This window comes from Mobula birostris, chromosome 2, assembly GCF_030028105.1.
Source record: "Mobula birostris isolate sMobBir1 chromosome 2, sMobBir1.hap1, whole genome shotgun sequence".
Taxonomy (NCBI): Eukaryota; Metazoa; Chordata; class Chondrichthyes; order Myliobatiformes; family Myliobatidae; genus Mobula; species Mobula birostris.
Genome location: NC_092371.1, coordinates 208,050,062 through 208,069,424, shown reverse-complemented (window position 1 = coordinate 208,069,424; position 19,363 = coordinate 208,050,062). Strand labels below are relative to the sequence as shown.

General features: G+C 40.9%; 1 protein-coding gene across 1 annotated transcript in view; it reads left to right on the top strand.

The window, feature by feature from the left end:
• Positions 1-19,363, top strand: part of drc1 (dynein regulatory complex subunit 1 homolog (Chlamydomonas)) — a 77,364-nt gene that overhangs the window by 13,178 nt on the left and 44,823 nt on the right. Inside the window, exons 4-7 of the mRNA XM_072278857.1 lie at positions 2,018-2,201; positions 6,367-6,504; positions 15,369-15,455; positions 18,942-19,064. Of these exons, the coding sequence (XP_072134958.1) occupies positions 2,018-2,201; positions 6,367-6,504; positions 15,369-15,455; positions 18,942-19,064 (532 nt within the window). The remainder of the gene's footprint in view (positions 1-2,017; positions 2,202-6,366; positions 6,505-15,368; positions 15,456-18,941; positions 19,065-19,363) is intronic.

Sequence of the window (19,363 nt, the reverse complement as noted above, 5' to 3'; positions counted from 1 at the left end):
CATGGGTATTTAGCACTGTCCGCTCTGTTCTGGTTTGGAAGTGTATCACTGCTCCTTTGTGATCTTTGGTTTAAATTCTGAAAGCATGTAAATTCGCCGGGAGGACTGCGATAGTTCATTTCACACCTTGAGCAGTTCAGAACAACAATGCTAGCCCTTTTGGTAAAGAAAAATGATGTCTTATTTTCTAACTTTTAATTGGATTGTAATACAAGAGTTGGGTCTTTAAGTAATTTAATTGGCAGAAAAATGCACATTACTATTTGGATCCTTGTCGAAGAGTCGTAAACAGGAAAATTAACTGGAACTTCCTAATGGTGGTGAGCAGCAAAGCAGGTGCCACATTTGTTGAGTCAGTTACCAAAGAGGTGCTGTGCAAGATGGGGTCCAGACGAGAGATATAGCCCAGGCTACTGTGGGAAGCGAGGGAGGAGATTGCTGAGCCTCTGGCAATGATTTTTGCATCATCAATAGGGACGTGAGAAGTACTGGAGGATTGGAGGGTTGCAAATGTTATTTCCTTGTTCAAGAAAGAGAGTAGAGGTAACCCAGGAAATTATAGACCTGTGAGTCTTCAGTGGTGGACAAGTTGTTGGAGCAGATCCTGAATGCAGGATTTATGAACTTTCGGAGAGATATATTCTGATTAGGGATTGTCAGCATGGCTTTGTCAAGGGCAGGTCATGCCTTCTGAACCTGATTGAATTCTCTGAGGATGTAACAAAACACATTGATGAAGGTAGAGCAGTGGATGTAGTGTATTTGTATTTCAGTAAGGCATTTGATAGATTCCCCATGCAAGGCTCATTCAGAAAGTAAGGAGGCATGGGATCCAAGGAGACCTTGCTTTGTGGATCCAGATTTGGCTTGCCCACAGAGGCAAAGGGTGATTGTAGATGGTTCATATATTCTACATGGAGGTCGGTGACCAGTGGAGTTCTGCAGGGATCTGTTGTGGGACCCCTCCTCTTTGTGATTTTTATAAATCTCCTGGATGAGGAAGGTGGGTTAGTAAGTTTACTGATGACACAAAGGTTGCAGATGTTGTGGATAGTCTGGACGGTTGTTAAAGGTTACAGCGGGACATCGATATGATGCAGAACTGGGCTGAGAAGTGGTAGATGGACTTCAACCCAGCTAAGTGTGAAGTGGTTCATTTTGCTAGTTCAAATTTAAACACAGCTTATAATAATCATGGAAGACTGTTGGCAGTTTGGAGGATCTGAGAGATCTTTTGGTCTGTGTCAGTAGGACACTCAAAGCTGCTGCGCAGATTGACAGTGTTGTTAAAAAGGTGTATGGTGTGTTGGCATTCCTCAGTTGTGGGATTGCGTTCAAGAGCCGTGAGGTAATGTCACAGCTATGTAAGATCTTGGTCAGACCCCACTTGGAGTACTGTGTTCAGTTCTAGTCACCTCACTACTGGAAGGATGTAGATACTATAGAAATAGTGCAGAGGAGATTTACAAGGATGTTGCCTGGATTGGAGAGCATGCCTTATGAGAATAGGCTGAGTGAACTTGGCCTTTTGTCCTTGGATGAGAGGTGACCTGATAGAGGTGTATAAGATGATGAGAGGCATTGATCATGTGGATAGTCGGAGGCTTTTTCCCCAGGGCTGAAATGGCTAACATGAGGGGGCATCATTTTAAGGTGCTTGGAAGTAGGTACAGAGGGGATGTGAGGGGGAAGATTTTCACACACAGTGTGGTGGGTGCATAGAATGCACTGCAAAAGTGGTAGAGGTAGATACAAAAGGGTCTTTTAAGAGGCTCTTAGGACATGGAGCTTAGAAAAATAGAGGGCTATGTGCTAGGGAAATTCTAGGCAGTTTTTAGAGAAGGTTACATGGTTGGCTCAACATTGTGGGCTGAAGGGCCTGTAATGTACTGTAGATTTCTATGTTCTGTGTTCTACAGTTGAGTGGGAGGTGGGAGGAGAGGTGAAAATTTACTCTCATTTACCTAAGCTATTTGATTACAGTTTGTAAAGTTTAGTTTTGTGTTTTTTTTTGAAGGACTGCAAAGTTGGAGAATGAAGCCATCAAAAGTGAGGAAGAGTTTGAGGCCATCACAAAGAAGTGGTTGTCAGCAAAAGCTCATAAAGTTCCCCAGAATTTGCATGACCTTCTCATGAAACAGCAGCAACGGTGTGCTCAATTAATCGAAGGAAAAAACAAGCTTATTAATACATTGCAGGAGGTAAATTGTTTATGCATTAGAAAGTTGGGTGAATATTTAATGGTGAGTAGTTTGACTTTATCCATTGTATTTTTTATTACTTTTTATTACTTTTTGGGTGATTAGTAATTAAAATGCACACTCTGTGCAGGTTATAATTTGTGGGCATATGCTCTTATTCGGCACTCTTAGGACAAAGCTGAGCAGTTGAGAATATTTTGGTTTCCTTATCCTGGATTTGGGTTTTGAGCCTCTTCCAGCTTGTAGAATGGATGTTTATGTTCCAGTGATAAAGACTTGTGATGAAATAAGTTTTTGTACAATTGTGGAAATAGTCTTATTTGGTGTTTAAATTAATTTTGCAGAAATTCAGAAGTGTTATGTCTTGGGTGATTTTTAATTTGCGATCAGCTAAATTGCTGATTAGTTACTTCTTTAGCCTACAGAACTGCACATGACTTGTAAATTGTTTCTGACTATGTGCTGATAGGATTTGCTCCTCCACTGAGCAAAAAAGAATCGATTTAATGTGATAGCTTGTTTGGTCACTCTGACTTTCATTGACTCAAATCTTATAGTTGTTCAGGCAGAAGTTTATCTCTTGATAAAGTACTTTATCTCCACAATTTTGATTGCCAAAAGAACTCAGTTATTGTCAGAATTAGAAGCACACTTCATCTAAATTCTGACTCTTAGTTCATGACATTTCTTTTTTGGCTTAGTATACCTAGTTAAGCTGTTGTCTCACAGCTCCAGCAACCTGGGTTCATTCTGATGCCTGTACTGACCATGGAGTTTTCATTTTATCATTGTCTGCATGTGTTTCCTTGGGGTGCTCCAGCTTCCTCCCACAAAGACATGGATTGTTAGGTGAAATGTTCGCTCTGAACTACCAATGGTTCACACATGAGTCATAGAATCTGGCAGGAGTCGATGGGTAGTGTGGGAGAGTTAAATGGGTTATTGCCGGGATTCCAAATGAGTTTTTTTTAATGCCATGGACCCCTACACCTAACTGAGGGGCCCATATCAAAAGTATACTTGCTAAGTGGGAGGCCTTTAAAAGTGAAATTTTGAGAGTACAACACTTGTATGTGCCTGTCAGAATAAAAGGTAAAGATAACAGATGCAGGGAACCTTGGTTTTTAAGAGACATTGAGGCCCTGGTTAAGGGGGAGAAAAGAGGTGTATTGCAGGTGTAGGTAGGTAGGAACAAATGAGGTGCTTATGGAGTATAAGAAATGCAAGAGAACACTTAATAAATCAGGAGGGCTAAAAGAAGGCATATGGTTGCCTTAGAAAACAAGGGAAAGGAGAATTCGAAGGGATTCTAGAGATGTGTTAAGAGCAAGTGAATTGTAACAGACAAAATTGATCCTCAGGAAGATGAGAATGGTAATCCATGAGTGCAGCCAAAAGAGATGAGGGAGATGTGAAATAATTTTTTTTTGCATCTGTATTTAGTCAGGAGATGGACAGAGTCTATAAAAGTGAGGCAAAATGGCATCAACTTCATGGACCCTATACAGATTACAGAGGAGGAGGTGTTTGCTGTCTTGAGGCAAGTTGGTGTAGATAAATCCCCAGGGTCTGGCAAGGTGTTCCCTTGGACAAGTGCTGGGTCTGCTGTGGTTTGAAATATGTATCAACGATCTGGATGATGTGGTTAACTGTATTAGCAAATTTACCGATGACACCAAGATTGGGATGTAGTGCACAGCCAGAATGGTTATCATGGCTTGCAGTGGGATCTGGATGAGTTGGAAAAAAAAATGGGCTGAAAAATGGCAGACGGAATTTAATGCAGACAGGTGTGATCTTGCATAGTGAATGATAGGGCACTGTGGAGTGTGGTGGAACAAAGGGATCTGAAAATACAGGTCCATAATTCATTCAAAGTGGCATCATAGGTAGATAGGGTTATAAAGAAATCTTCTGGCACATTAGCTTTCAAAAATCAAAGTATTGAGTACAGGAGATGGAATGTTCTGTTGAAGTTGTATAAGACATTGGTGAGGCCTAATTTGGAGTATTGTGTGCAATTTTGGTCATTTATCTACATGAAAGATGTAAATAAGTTTGAAGCAGTACAGAGAAAATTTGCAAGTATGTTTCCTAGTGTGGAGGACCTGAGCTATACTGAAAGATTGAATAGGTTAAGACTTTTCCTTGGAATGTAGAAGATTAAGAGGAGAATTGATAGAGGTATACAAAATTATGAGGGGTATAGACAGGGTAAATGCAAACAGGCTCTTTCCACTGAGACTGGATGAGATTAGAACCAGAGGTCATGGGTTAAGGGTTAAAGATGAAAAGTTTAAGGGGAACATGAGGGCTATCTTTTTATTCACAGCGTTGTGAGAATGCAGAATGAGCTACCAGTACAAATGATGAATGTGAGCTCGATTTCAATATTCAAGAGAAGTTTGGACAGGTACGTGGATGGTAGGGGTACGGAGAACAAGTCGATGGGAGGAGGTTCAGCACAGACTAGATGGGCCGAAAGATCTGTTTCTGTGCTGTACATTTCTATGACTCTATCATTATAACTTGATAGTTGTACAGACCTGGTTGTGGAGAGACCTGTTTCCATGCTCTCTGATTTTGTGCTTTTTACCTTTGCCCCATTTCAAAGGATATTGCCACCCATGTCTTGTCATTGAACCAATCTATCCTGCCAGTTACCCATTTATAAGGGCTTATGTCTTTTCAGCTCAGGCTCTGGGCAGCATTTGACATGGTATTGAGAACCTCAAGACCATTTATAAGAAGCAAAGAAAACTTCTTCGTAAGTGAGTGAAGGAGCACCTGCCTCATGAACTACTCCACCACTTACAGTATCAGACACTTCTTGTGCTTTGCGTAGAGCAGTCATTGTTTCCCACAATGGCCTTGTTAACCTCTGCAGAACCTCAAAATGGATAAAGCAAATCATCCTCAATCCCAAAGTTTTGCTGAAGAAGGAAAACCCAAGTGGAGACTGTATATTACCAGAAGATATAGGAGCAGAATTAAGCCACTTAGCCCGTCGAGTCTGCTCTGCCATTTCATCATGGCTGGTCCAATCTTCCTCTTAGCCCCAATCTCTTGCCTTCTCCCCCACACCCCTATCATAATCCCTTCACACCCTGACCAATCAAGAATCTATCAACCTCTGCCTTAAAAGTACATACAGACTTGTCCTCCACAGCTGCTTGCAAAAACGAATTCCACAGATTCACAACTCTCTGGCTAAAGAAATTCTTCCTCATTTCTTTTCTCAAAGGACACCCGTCTATGCTGAGGCTGTGTCCTCTGGTCTTAGACTCTCCCACCATAGGAAAAATCCTCTCCACGTCCACTCTTATCAAGGCCTTTCACCATTTGATAGGTTTCAATGAGGTCGCCCCTCATTCTTCTGAATTCCAGTGAGTACAGGCCCAGAGCCATCAAACACTCTTCATATGACAAGCCATTCAAAACTGAAATCATTTACATTGTAAAGCGTTATAACGTGAACAACATATTTATGAGAACTTTATAATGAATGACAACTTTTCACAAGTACCTTTAAGTTGATGATGGGACTCCATTCATATTGACACATTGCCACTATGTTTCAGTTTTCTAACTGAAACAGCCCAAGTCCACAAAGAGCAACTGGCATTTTGAAAGTTCATCCAGCACGTTATTCTCCATAACTTAAGCCATCTACCACCAAATACATCCTTACCTAACCCCACTCTCTGCTTTCAGCAGGGCTTGCTCCCGCCATGATTCCCTTGTCCATTTGTCCTTCCCCACTAATATCCTTCCAGGCATATATCCCTGCACCTGGTTTCACATATAACCTTCTAGCTGGTCCTCCTTCTCTCTCCGCCCCCCCCCGCCCCATCTTTTTAATCTGATGCCGTTTATCCTCCTTTTTCAGTTCTGATTAAGGGTCCTGACCTGAAATATCAACTATTCACATAGATGCTGCCTGACCTGCCGTGTTCCTCCAGCAGTTTTTGTGTCACTTGGGATGTTCAGCATCTGCTGAATCTCATGTGTTTACAATTTTATGATTATTGCTTTGCTATGTTAACATGCTGTTTGTACAGTTTTATTATGTTTGGGCAACTTTTGTTTAAAAAGTTGTTTGAAGGTAAAATAAATATTCTGCAAATGGGGAATGTTTTAATTTTTATTTGATTTGACTTTGCAGGAGCTAAAGCTGAGTGATGATCGTTATGTAAAGGATCTAAAGAAATCAGCTGAAGATATTGACTTGCTGTTGGAACGTATGGAAGGTCAAATAAAGACCATAACCAAGTCCTACAGAATGGAAATGAAGGAGATAGAGGTGCTAAACTTAAAATGCTTTTTCTTCTCTTCCATTTGTGCAGATAGGTTTATTGTCATATTTACAAGTATGTGTATGCCCAGGTGCAATGGAAAGCTTACTTGCAGCAGCGTCACAAGCAAATTCCATCATATAAGCAGCATCCAAAGGAAAAACATACATTATGCATATCTTTCTATAAAAATGAACATAATTAGACCAAAAAGCAAGACTAATTTTAGTGCATAGTGATCAAAGTAGTCATAATATTGTAGTGATTATGGTTAAAAAAACATAGAAACATAGAAAACCTGCAGCACAATACAGACCCCTTGGCCCACAATGCCGTACTGAACATGTACTTACTTTAGAAATTACCTCAAGTTATTCATAGCCCTCTATTTTTCTAAGCTCCATATACCTATCCAGAAGTCTCTTAAAAGACTCTTATCGTATCCGCCTCCACCACTGTCGTCGGCAGCCTATTCCACGCACTCACCACTCCCTGCGTTTTAAAAAAAAATTACCCCTGACATCTGCCCTGTACCTACTTCCAAGCACCTTAAAACTGTGCCCTCTCATTTTATTCATTTTAGCTCTGGGGGAAAAAGCTGCTGACTATCTACATGATCAATGGCTCTCATCATTTTATATACCTCTATCAGGATACCTCTCATCTGTCACCACTCCAAGGAGAAAAGGCCGAGATCACTCAACCTATTCTCATAAGGCATGCTCCCCAGTCCAGGCAACATCCTTGTAAATCTCCTCTGCACCCTTTCTATAGATTCCACATCCTTCTTATAGTGAAGTGACCAGAACTGATCACAGTACTCCCAAGTGGGGTCTGACCACGGTCCTAAAAAGCTGTAACATTACCTCTTCGTTCTTAAACTCAATCTATGGTTGATGAAGGCCAATGGACTGTATGCCTTCTTAACCACAGAGTAACCTGCGCAGCAGCTTTGAGACTCGGACCCCAAGATCCCTCTGATCCTCCACACTGCCAAGAGCCTTACCATTAATACTATATTCTGCCATCATTTGACCTACCAAAATGAACCACCTCACACTTATCTGGGTTGAACTCCATCTGCCACTTCTCAGCCCAGTTTTGCATCCTATCCATGTCCCACTGTAACCTCTGACAGCCCTCCACATTATCCACAACACCCCCAACCTTTGTGTCAACAGCAAATTTACTAACCCATCCCACCACTTCCTTATCCAGGTCATTTATAAATATCACAAAGAGTAGGAGTCCCAGAACAGATTCCTGGAGCACACCACTGGTCACCGACCTCCATGCAGAAAATGACCCTCCTACAACCACTCTTTGCCTTCTGTGAGCAAGCCAATTCTGGATCCACAAAGCAATGTCCCCTTGGATCCCATGCCTCCTTACTTTCTCAATAAGCCTTGCATGGAGTACCATATTAAATGCCTTGCTGAAATCCGTATACACTACATCTGCTCTACCTTCATCAATGTGTTTTGTCACACCCTCAAAAAATTCAATCAGGCTCATAAGGCATGACCTGCCTTTGACAAAGCCATGCTGACTATTCCTAATCATATTATGCCTCTCCAAATGTTCATAAATCTTGTCTCTCAGGATCTTTTCCATCAACTTACCAACCACAGAAGTAAGACTCACTGGTCTATAATTTCCTGGGCTATCTCCACTCCCTTTCTTGAATAAGGGAACAATATCTGCAACCCTGCAACCCTCCAATCCTCCGGAATCTCTCCCGTCCCCATTGATGATGCAAAGATCATCGCCAGAGGCTCAGCAATCTCCTCCCTCGCTCCCCACTGTAGCCTGAGGAACATCTCATCCGGTCCCGGAGACTTATCCAACTTGATACTTTCCAAAAGCTCTAGCACATCCTATTTCTTAATGTCTATATGCTTAAGCTTTTCAATCCACTGCAAGTTATCCCTACAATCGCCAAGATCTTTTTCCGTAGTGAATACTGAAGCAAACTATTTGTTAAGCATCTCTGCCATCTCCTCTGGTTCCATACACACTCTTCCACTGTCACACTTGATTGGTCCTATTCTCTCACGTCTTATCCTGTTGCTCTTCACAAACTTGTAGAATGCCTTGAGGTTTTCCTTAATCCTGCTCGCCAAGGGTTTCTCATGGCCCCTTCTGGTTCTTTTAATTTCATTCTTAATCTCCTTCCTGCTAGCCTTATAATCATCTAGGTCTCTATCATTACCTAATTTTTTGAACCTTTCGTAAGCTTTTCTTCTTGACTAGATTTTCAACAGCCTTTGTACACCACAGTTCCTGTACCCTACCATCCTTTCCCTGTCTCATTGGAACGTACCTTTGCAGAATGCCACACAAATATCTCTTGAACATTTGCCACATTTCTGCCGTACATTTCCCTGAGAACATCTGTTCCCAATTTATGCTTCCAAGTTCCTGCCTGATAGCCTCATGTTCCCCCTTACTCCAATGAAACACTTTCCTAACTTGTCTGTTCCTATCCCTCTCCAATGCTATGGTAAAGGAGATAGAATTGTGATCACTATCTCCAAAATGCCCTCCCACTGAGAGACCTGGTACCTGACCAGTTTCATTTCCCAATACTAGATCAAGTACAGCCTTTCGTCTTGTAGGCTTATCTACATATTGTGTCAGGAAACCTTCTGGAACACACCTTACAAGCTCCACCCCATCTAAACTCCTTGCTCTAGGGAGATGCCAATCAATATTTGGGAAGTTAAAATCTCCCACCATGATAACCCTGTTGTTATTACACCTTTCTAGAATCTGTCTCCCTATCTGCTCTTCAATGTCCCTGTTACTATTGGGTGGTATATAAAAAACACCCGGTACAGTTATTGACCCCTCTCTGTTTCTAACTTCCACCCACAGAGACTCAGTAGACAATCGCTCCATGACTTCCTCCTTTTCTGCAGCCGTGACACTATCTCTGATCTGCAGTGCCACGCCCCCACCTCTTTTGCCTCCCTCCCTGTCCTTTCTGAAACATCTAAAGCCTCGCACTCTAAGGGAGCCCATTCAGAACAGAAATGCGAAGAAATTTTTTTAGTCAGAGGGTGGTGAATCTATGGAATTTGTTGCCAGGGGCAACAGTGGAGGCTAGGTCATTGGGCGTATTTAAGGCAGAGATTGATAGGTATCTGAGTAGCCAGGGCATCAAAAGTTATGGTGAGAAGGCGGGGGAGTGGGACTAAATGGGAGAATGGATCAGCTCATGATAAAATGGCGGAGCAGACTTAATGGGCCGAATGGCCGACTTCTGCTCCTTTGTCTTATGATCTTATGGTCTAACCATTCCTGCCCCTGAGCCATCCAAGTCTCTGTAATGGCCACACATCTTAGCTCTAAGTATCGATCCACGCTCTAAGCTCATCTGCTTTGTTCATGATGCTTCTTGCATTAAAATAGACACATCTCAAACCATCGGTCCGAGAGTATCCCTTCTCTATCACCTGCCTATCCTCCCTTTTGCACTGTCTCCAAGCTTTCTCTGTTTGTGAGCCAACCACCCTTTCCCCCATCTCTTAAGTTCAATCCCAAACCCCAGCAATTCTAGAAGCAGATGCAGGCCCAGATGGTTTTAGTGGTTGGTTCAAGGACTGAATGGTTGAAATGAAGTAGCTGTTCTTGTAACTGCTGGTGTGGAATCTAAGGCTATTGTACCTTCTGCCCAGTAACAGCTGTGTGAAAGTGAGATATGGTGGGAATCTTTGATAGGTGTTGCCTTCTTGAGCCATTGTCTCCTGTGGACACTACCAGTGGATGGAGGAATATGCCTGTGATGTAATGGGCTGGGTCTACTGCTGTCTTTGATTTTTGCTGATGTTCAGTGAGAGGTTATTGCTGCAGCCTGTCTCACTCTAGTAAGGGAACTCATCACCACCTGTGATTCATCCAACAACAATAGTGTCACCAGTGATTTAAAGGTGGCATTGGAGACATACTTAGCCACATAGTTGTGTGTGTAGAGAGTGGAGCAAGGGGCTAAGAACATGGTCTGTGTTGATGACCAGCAAGGCGATGTTGTTATCAATCCTTGCTAATTGAGCTCTGCCAAATTGGATATCCAGTTGCAGATGGAAGTGCAGAGGCCCAGTTCTTTAATCTGTAGTCAACGAACAGCAGCCTGACATATGAGTTCCTATTGGCCAGATGGATCAGAACCGAGTGAAGAGTAGAGAAATTCTATCTGCTGTTGATCTGTTGAGACATTACTAGGACAGGAGTTGCAATCCAAAGTCATTACACATGTTAGGGCCTGGTTATGATTGTGAAAAAGGTGGTGTATTTCACAATGCAGTCTTGTATTTGTTCAGAAAGTGACAGCTGATTAAAATAAAGCATCTAATCTGATAATACAGAGCAGCTGAGTTCCTGCAGAATGAGTTTTTTTGTGTGTGTGATTTGGCAAACTTCAAATAGCACTTTTATATTATGTGAAGGATGCCAAGAAAATTGTGTTCAAACACAGACAGGGAAGCTATATTTAACCTCTGATAAAATATAAGCAGTATGTTTAATGTTGATAAATAAGGGAACAAAACCAGCATTGTCCTCATCTTTGTCCATAGATTTGCAGGCAGTTGTAATAGATTGCAATGCAAAAATCCTATATAATATAATAATATATAATGACTCTGTCTGTCTAAGTAGACAATGGATGCGCCCGGTTCTGGGGCGCAGACCTAGGCGATGAATATGGAGATCCTGGGCTGCCCAGACATCAAGATCCCCCTCTCGGCCTCGTGGATGTGGTCCAAAGGAATGCCAAGCAGTACATTTGACATCAGCTTGGCTGCAGGAGCTGCCGGGAGGTGACATGATACGTCATCCAACCGCCTTAGGGGCTCCACTCCAGATTTGTGTAGGGTTTACTCCTTAGCCTTCTCTTCTCCCGAAGATACCCACAAGGCAGTGGGATCCATAACCCTGGATAGGGGCCCATACCGGGTACTGTCAGCTGGAGCCAGCTGAGCCCGGGACTCGTGTAAGGCAGGGTTGTCACGCCCTGTAGTAGTGACATATGGAGCCACTACCCAGATATCCTATATTACTGATATTCTAGATTGTCCATTTTATGTTAAAAGCTGATTTAAAATCTCTGGAGGGTTGCAACATCACAGTTAAAAATCATTCACAGAATATGAATCGTGTTTAGTTTATTTCCTTTGCTCAGCTAAGTCAGAATCAGAAGATGGTGACTTCAGGTCCTATCCCATATACTTGAACACAAGTGTATTCTAATATTTCTGAGAACACACTTCCTTTGGGTTGTTAAACTGTGACCTCATCTATTCCTCCCTTTTTTTAAAGCAGCAGCAAAAAGGTTATTCCTTGTGGTGTGGTCCACCAAATATCTTGATCGAAGTCAGTTTAAAAATAATATCTTGTTACTACCATGTAGTTAGTTGTAGATTCCTGTTGGATCTCATACAATATATTCTAAAGTGACTAAGTGTCGTGAAAAGGTTGAGAGGTTGGCTTAAAGGCTTTTGATACCCTTTTTTCACTGAGAAAAATTACACATCATTATTTTCTTAATTCCAGGTAATTTGTACAAAGTCTGTTGATTTTGCACTTCCAAAATAATTATGGGCATTGCTAGATCATGTACTATTTCTGGAGTGTTAAAATATGTAAGTTATTGACAGTGCCCAAATGAGTTTTTCCATTGTGGATATAACACTGATATTTACTTGACGGTGTGGACAAATTGCTCAGAGCTTTATTGCTTGCAAAGAGCAGAGCAAATACAAATTGGCTAATTGTTGCCCAGTCGCTGTTAGCCCAGTTATCAGCCAGTTGAGGGAATGTGTTATCAACAATTCTGTCAAACTGAACTCTATCTCCAGTAATCTGCCAATGATGCCCGGTTGGTTCTTTCAAGGACATGCTGGGTCCAGAATGATCACAGCATTGGCCCAAAGAAGTTTATTCCATTGTTGAGATTAGAGTAACTGCTCATGACATCAAGGCAACATTTTTACTGAGGATGATGGCGTTGAAGTGTTTTGGTAAAACTGAAATCAATGGCAATCGTGAAAACTTCCATGGTTGGAGTGTACCTTGTATGAGGTGGTGCTTGGATGTCAGTTATCTTAGCTTCATGACTACCAACTACCTGCTGCTTCATAAATGACCTCAATGGGATCAGAAGCAGAGGTATTTGCAGCACAATATGTAATTCCATTCACATTTGGCTTCATCTGAAGTATTGTGTTCAGTTCTGGTTGCCCATTATCGGAGGGGTGTGGAGGCTGGTTGCCCATTATCGGAGGGATGTGGAGGCTTTGGAGTAGGAGCAGAAAGAAGGCTTACCAAGATGCTGGAAAGTGTTTTTAAAAATATTCAATTTTTTAGCACTTGTTAATTCTCAAAGGATTATCAGTGGTGTTTAAAGTGCTTCAAGTCTGAATTTTCAGAAAAATACGAGAGGTGATTGATAAGTTCGTGGCCTAAAGTGGAAGGAGTCAATTTTAGAAAACCTAGCATATTTATGTTTTAACATAGTCCCGTCCTACATTTACACACTTATTCCAGCGGTCATGGAGCATACGAATCTTGGACCTCCAGGAAGTGTTCACAGCAGGGGTGATTGATAAGTTCGTGGCCTCGGGTAGAAGGAGATGAGTTATACAGCTCTCTTTACATGCACGTGCAGGTCAACTCTTTGAGTGAAAAAGCAGAAAGTTTGAAGTTAATAACTCATCAGGGGTGATTGATAAGTTTGTGGCCTAAGGTAGAAGGAGATGAGTTATTAACTTCACACTTTCTGCGTAATCACTGGAAGAGTTGAACTGCATGTGCATGTAACGAGAGCTGTATACCTCATCTCCTACCTTAGGCCACGAACTTATCAATCACCCATCTGTGGACACTTACTGGAGGTCCAAGATCCGTATGCTTCACGACCACTGGATTAAGTGTGTAAATGTAAGAGGGGACTATGTTGAAAAATAAATGTATTAGGTTTTCTAAAATTTACTCCTTTTACCTTAGGCCACGAACTTATCACTCACCCCTTGTATCATTTGTAAGTTTTAATATTAACTGAATTTATATAAGTTCTCAGATTGAAGTTCACAATCTTTGAGGAACTGGTGACACATAAAGATGCTTGAAACAATTTATTGCCTAGCTATATAAATAAGAGAGCTATCTACTTTTGCTGTTGACTCCACTTGGCTGCTAGGCACTGGTCCATCACACAGTAAGATGCAATGGAATGCTCCACTTGTGTGATTAATCTGATGTTACTCTTAGTTCCATTCTCTTGCCTTTTCCCTATAACCCTTGGTTGCTTTACAGACCAATTAACTGTGTGGCTTGGTCTTCAATATATATTGTGATATATTTGCTAAGGTTCTCTGGGGTGAACACTTCTGAAGAGTCACAGTCCTCCTCTTTTAAGTGAGTGACCCTTTATATTGTAACTATGGACCCTAGGTCTAGATAATACAACAACAGACAATATCGTTCAAAATCGTCTTGTCAAGCCCCTCTGAATCAGATATCTAAGAATCAGAAACCTCTTATTTTTCTGAAATCCAAAATGCTGTGCTCTTTTAAGGCTCATCCTTTTCAGCCAATACTGTCAATGCTGTACTTGCCATCTTACTGGATTGCAGTACTTGTGTGCTGTCTTTGATATTTGGAATACAAGGTTCCCAAACCCTTCTGCTCCATGTGATTCAGTATTCTTATTCCATTTAAACATTACTGTATTCCTACTTCTGTCAAAATCTTTCCGATATACAGAACGCTATTTTCATCACAATATGCTTGCTCACCTTTTGACATTGAGTAATTAATATTTTGCAGAACATTTGATTCTTTAATCTAATATATTGATTTAAGTTGAAACTAGCTGAAGCCTAGAACTGACCATTCTCTGGTGCAATGGTTGCATTAACTTCCCATATTTTTTTGGAATCTTTTTGGAAATCCAAATGTCCAGGTGGTTTCTTTAAGTCTACCTACTCATTATACTGTAAAAGAAATGTAATAAATCAGTCAAACGTGATTGTACTTTTGCAAAATCATTTTAACCCAGCTTGATTGTATTATGATGTTGTAAAAATCCTGTTATTGTTACCTTAATGATACATTCCTACATTTTCCCAATAACAAATTAGAATACCTAACCCTATAGCTTCTTGCTTTCTGCTTGCTTTTTTTTTTACTGAATAGGGGCACTTATTCTTCTCTGATCTTTTGAGATCTGTAACCATCTGCTTTACAGGTTGACGGAGCATTTCCTATGGGCTTTCTGCATGTCAGGGGTCCTGAGGCAAATTGAATTGGTGAATTGCTCATCATATCAGAGACCAGGCAAATGAGATAACGAAGGGAATAGCTTGAGGAATCCAAACCTATCAAAAGAATTTCAGGATGTATATTGTATACATTTCTCTGACAATAAATGTACGTATTGAAACAAAATGGTACTGATTCACCTGTGCTCAGTTTGAAACTCCGTATAGCACAATGCAACACCGAATGGGTGAATACTTGACTATTCCGATCTCCATACTTTTATTCATAACTTTGGTAATGTGAAATTCCAGATTCCCATTTCCTCCCAATTTTACAGTTCTGATAAATGGCTCAGGTATTAGTTTGCCATTTTTTTGTTTTTTTTTTGTTTAGTATTAACAGATTTTCACGTCAGTTTTCAAAGAGCTTTGATTATTTTCCTTTGTCAATCCTTTGTGTTCTTTTCTGCGAACAAATCCTTCTTCTTTAACAGTCCTGATAATTATTAAAATAAAAAATCTATTTGTAAAATGATTTAGCATGCATGCCTTTGAATGGTATAGATTTAAATTGTGGATCACATCTATTTTCATTTCTCTATATTTAACAGAAAGCCTTTCAGCTGGAACGCCATGAACTGATGAAAAATAATCTGTTAATGTGGGAAAAGAAAACGCAGATACGAAAAGACAAAGAGGTGAATATATAGTATTTAATGTCCACTTACAGAAAAAAATTAAGAATTTTTGAAGTGCATTTAATGTACTTAAATTGAAACAATATAGATTATTATATTGGTCCTGGCCCGAAACGTCGACTGTACCTCTTCCTATAGATGCTGCCTAGCCTGCTGCGTTCACCAGCATTTTGTGTGTGTGTTGCTTGAATTTCCAGCACTTGCAGATTTCCTCGTGTCTGCGAGATTGTTAATTAATATTGGTTATAGTCAAAATTTGCAAGCAGGATTTTAAATTAGTGAGAGAGTTGACTGAAGGTCCCATGACAAAAATGAGTGTCTAGATCAGGTGTTGGTCTGCAAAAAAAAATTCATAAGGCTTTAAAAAGTTGACAAGATAGCCAGTGATGGAGGCAGCTAAACATCATTGTTGCTTGGTTAGTGATTGCGTTTGAAGGACATTTTATGTGTTCACTTTACTATACTTGAAATTTAATTAAAAGAGAATGTCAAGGCTGTTTAAAATTAGTAATCTAATTACCACAAAGATTTTTAATTTCTCCAGATGCCCTTTCACTTCAGTTTCACTGCTTAAAAACACTTTCACAATCCAGAGCTCACAAGTTTGTAGTCGAAAAGACTTTAAAGCGCATCAATCCAAGTATCAGAAATAATAACATAAAATTTTGATTATCAAATCTGAAATTAAATGGCTAAAGACATAATGTCTTCAATGACCATGAAGTTATGGTGAAGGGAGGTGGAGGAGCACATACAGGATTACTCTGTACCTGTGGATCGGAATGAGTGCCACAGTTGTCAGAGACCTCATCAAGACCATAGACAGAGAAGCAAAATTAGGCCATTCAGCCCATTGAGTCTGCTCCACCATTCTATCATCAACCCCATACACCTGCCTTCTCGACATATCCGTTGATGCCCTGACCAATCAGGAAACTATTAAATTCTGCTTTAAATATATCACAGACTTGGTCTCCTCTGCAGTCTGTGGCAGAGCATTCCACAGATACACTACTCTCTGGCTATATTAAAAAAAAATCATCCTCAACTATGTTCTGAAAGGTCACCCCTCAGTTTTGAAGTTATGCCCTCTTTTCCTGGTTACCCCCACCATAGGAAACATCTGCTCCACATCCACTTTATTTAGTCCTTTTAACGTTTGGTAGGTTTCAATGAGATTCTCCCACATTCTTCTAGATTCCAGTGAGTATAGGCCAAAGCTGCCAAATGCTCTTCATATGTTAACCCCTTCATTCCTGGAATCCTCCTCATGAACCTCTTCTGGGCTCTCTCCAATAACAACACATCCTTTCTGAGATATGGGGCCCAAAACTGTTGATAATACTCCAAGAGTGGTCTGGCCAGTGTCTTGTAAAGCCTCAGCATTATCTCCTTGCTTCTGTATTTTATTCTCCTTGAAATAAATGCCAACATTGTATTTGCCTACTTTACCACAGACACAAACTGTAAATTAATCTTCTGGGAGTCTTGCGCAAGGCCTCTTAAGTCCCCTTGCACCTCTGATGTTTGAATCTTCTCCCCCTTAGATCAGAGTCTGCACTATTATTCCTTTTACTGAAATGCATTTCCCAACACTTTATTCCATTTGCCACTTTTTTGCCCATTCTTCCTATTTGTCTTGGTCTTGCTGTAATAGCATTGCTTCCTCAGTGCTACCTACCCCTCCACCTATTTTCATATCATCTGCAAACTTTGCCACAAAGCCATTAATTCCATTATCTAAATAGTTGACAGATAATGGGAAAAGTAACGTTCCCGATACTGACTCCTGAGGAACACCACTAGTCACTGGCAGCCAAGCAGAAAAGGCCTCCTTTAGTACTACTTGCTACCTCCTGCCAGTCAGCTTTTCCTCTTTCCAGGCCAGTATCTTTACTGTAACACCATAGGATTCTATCTCGTTAAGCAGCCTCGTGTGGCACCTTATCAAGTGCTTTCTGAAAATCCAAGTAAGTGACATCCACGGCCTCTGCTTTGTCCACCCTGCTTGTTACTTCCTCGAAGAGCTCTCAATAAATTTGTCAGGCAAGATCTCCCTTCTCAAGAACCATGCTGACTTTGACTTATTTTATAATTAGTCTCAAATTACCCGGAAACCTCATCCTTTAATAATAGACTCCAACATTTTCCCAACCAGTGAGGTTAGGCTAACTGGCCTGTAATTTCCTTTCTTTTGCCTCCTCCCTAAGAGTGGAGCGACATTTGCAATTTTCCTGCCCTCTGGGACAATGCCAGAAATAAGTGAAAGATCTTGACCAATGCATTCATTATCTCTTCAGCAACCTCTCTCAGGACTCTGGGATGTAGTCCGTCTGGTCCAGATGACTTATCCCCCTTAAGACCTTTGAGTTTGCCTGGTACTTTTCCCTTTGTAATTGCAATGGCACTCACTCCTGCTCCCTGACACTCACAGAAGTCTGGCAAGCTGCTTGTATCTTCCACAGTGAATACTAATGCAAAGTGCTTGTAAGTTCATCTGCCATTTCTTTGTCCCCATTACAACATCACCAGTATCATTTTCCAGTGGTCCAATATCAACACTCGCCTCCCATTTACTCTTGATGTAAGACCTGCTGGTCGAGTACAGGTGCCCACAAAACCATCTCAGGACTTCCCAAACCAGAAGCTCACCATGACCCAGGAGATTCATGGTCTGAGGGCTAGATATGTGGCATTGAGAACTGGAGACCCAGAGACCTACACTAAATCCAGATATGACCTCTGAAAGCCTCGTTATATACGGTTATTTCAGTGCCAGTGCAATATTGGAACATTCTTTTATGATCTCTGTTCATGATCTTGATAGACCTCATTTGTAAGCTCGTTCCAATAACTACCAAATCTTTCTGGCCTGCCTTGTCAAACCCAGCCTCATCTGCCTACTTTACAATGTCTTGTGAGGGTATTAGGTTCGTAGATACACGCGGGTCATGAATAGACACAATTTCCATTGTACTCCAAAGCAATGTGTATGTTATTGTCACATGTACCAAGATCAGGTGAAAATTTTTGACTTGCATGCTAATCATGCAGGTTGCTCCAAGACACAAATATATCAAAATAGTACAGAAGGAAAAGCAATAACAGAATTCAGAATAAAGTGTTAGTTACAGTTAAGAGGGAGTGCAGTGTAGGTAGGTAATAGGGTGCAAGGGAGACGATGAGACAGACGGGCATATGTTGTGTTATCCTAAGAGGCACTGATATAGATTGACAATATTTGGGCACAAATCCGCAGTATGATCTGTACTGTTGGACAATACTGTTCAAAATAACATTATTAAAATTTTTGCTTGTTTTTCTCCCCCACTGCTTTTTCCAATTTGCGCATCATTTTGTAGAAAATATAAATGTACAGGACTGTAAAAGATCAGAAATATAACTTTTCTACAAAGAAAAATTGCCAGGAAATAATTGCTTATTTTTCACAATCAATATGCCGTGTTTTATTTTTAATTTTCTCAGGCGGAGTATTTTATTGTTAGAATGGAGAAGGCTGAGGAGTACGAGAAACAACTTCAGCAGGTGCGGGTTCAAGATGCGGAGGAATACAATATGATCAAAATGAAGTTGCAGACTGATGTAGAGGTATGTGGTTTGCCCACAAATTGAAATTCCCATTTTGCTTTTGTTGATGTATGAATAAGGGAATTGCTTACCAAGTGACTCCGTGGATGAGGAAAGAGCCTTCCACTGACTATATGGAGTGTCCTGTATAGGGTTAAATGAGTGGGTTGCTGGGCAGTGCAACTCATTGGCCAGGAGGGCCTGTTCCACACTGTATTTCTAAATGAATAAACAAGTACAGTTTACAGAATTCTCACCCTCGTGGTATACAGTGTATCTGGCCCAAGGGAGTAGAAATCTTCCTGAGTCTCAGCAATTCT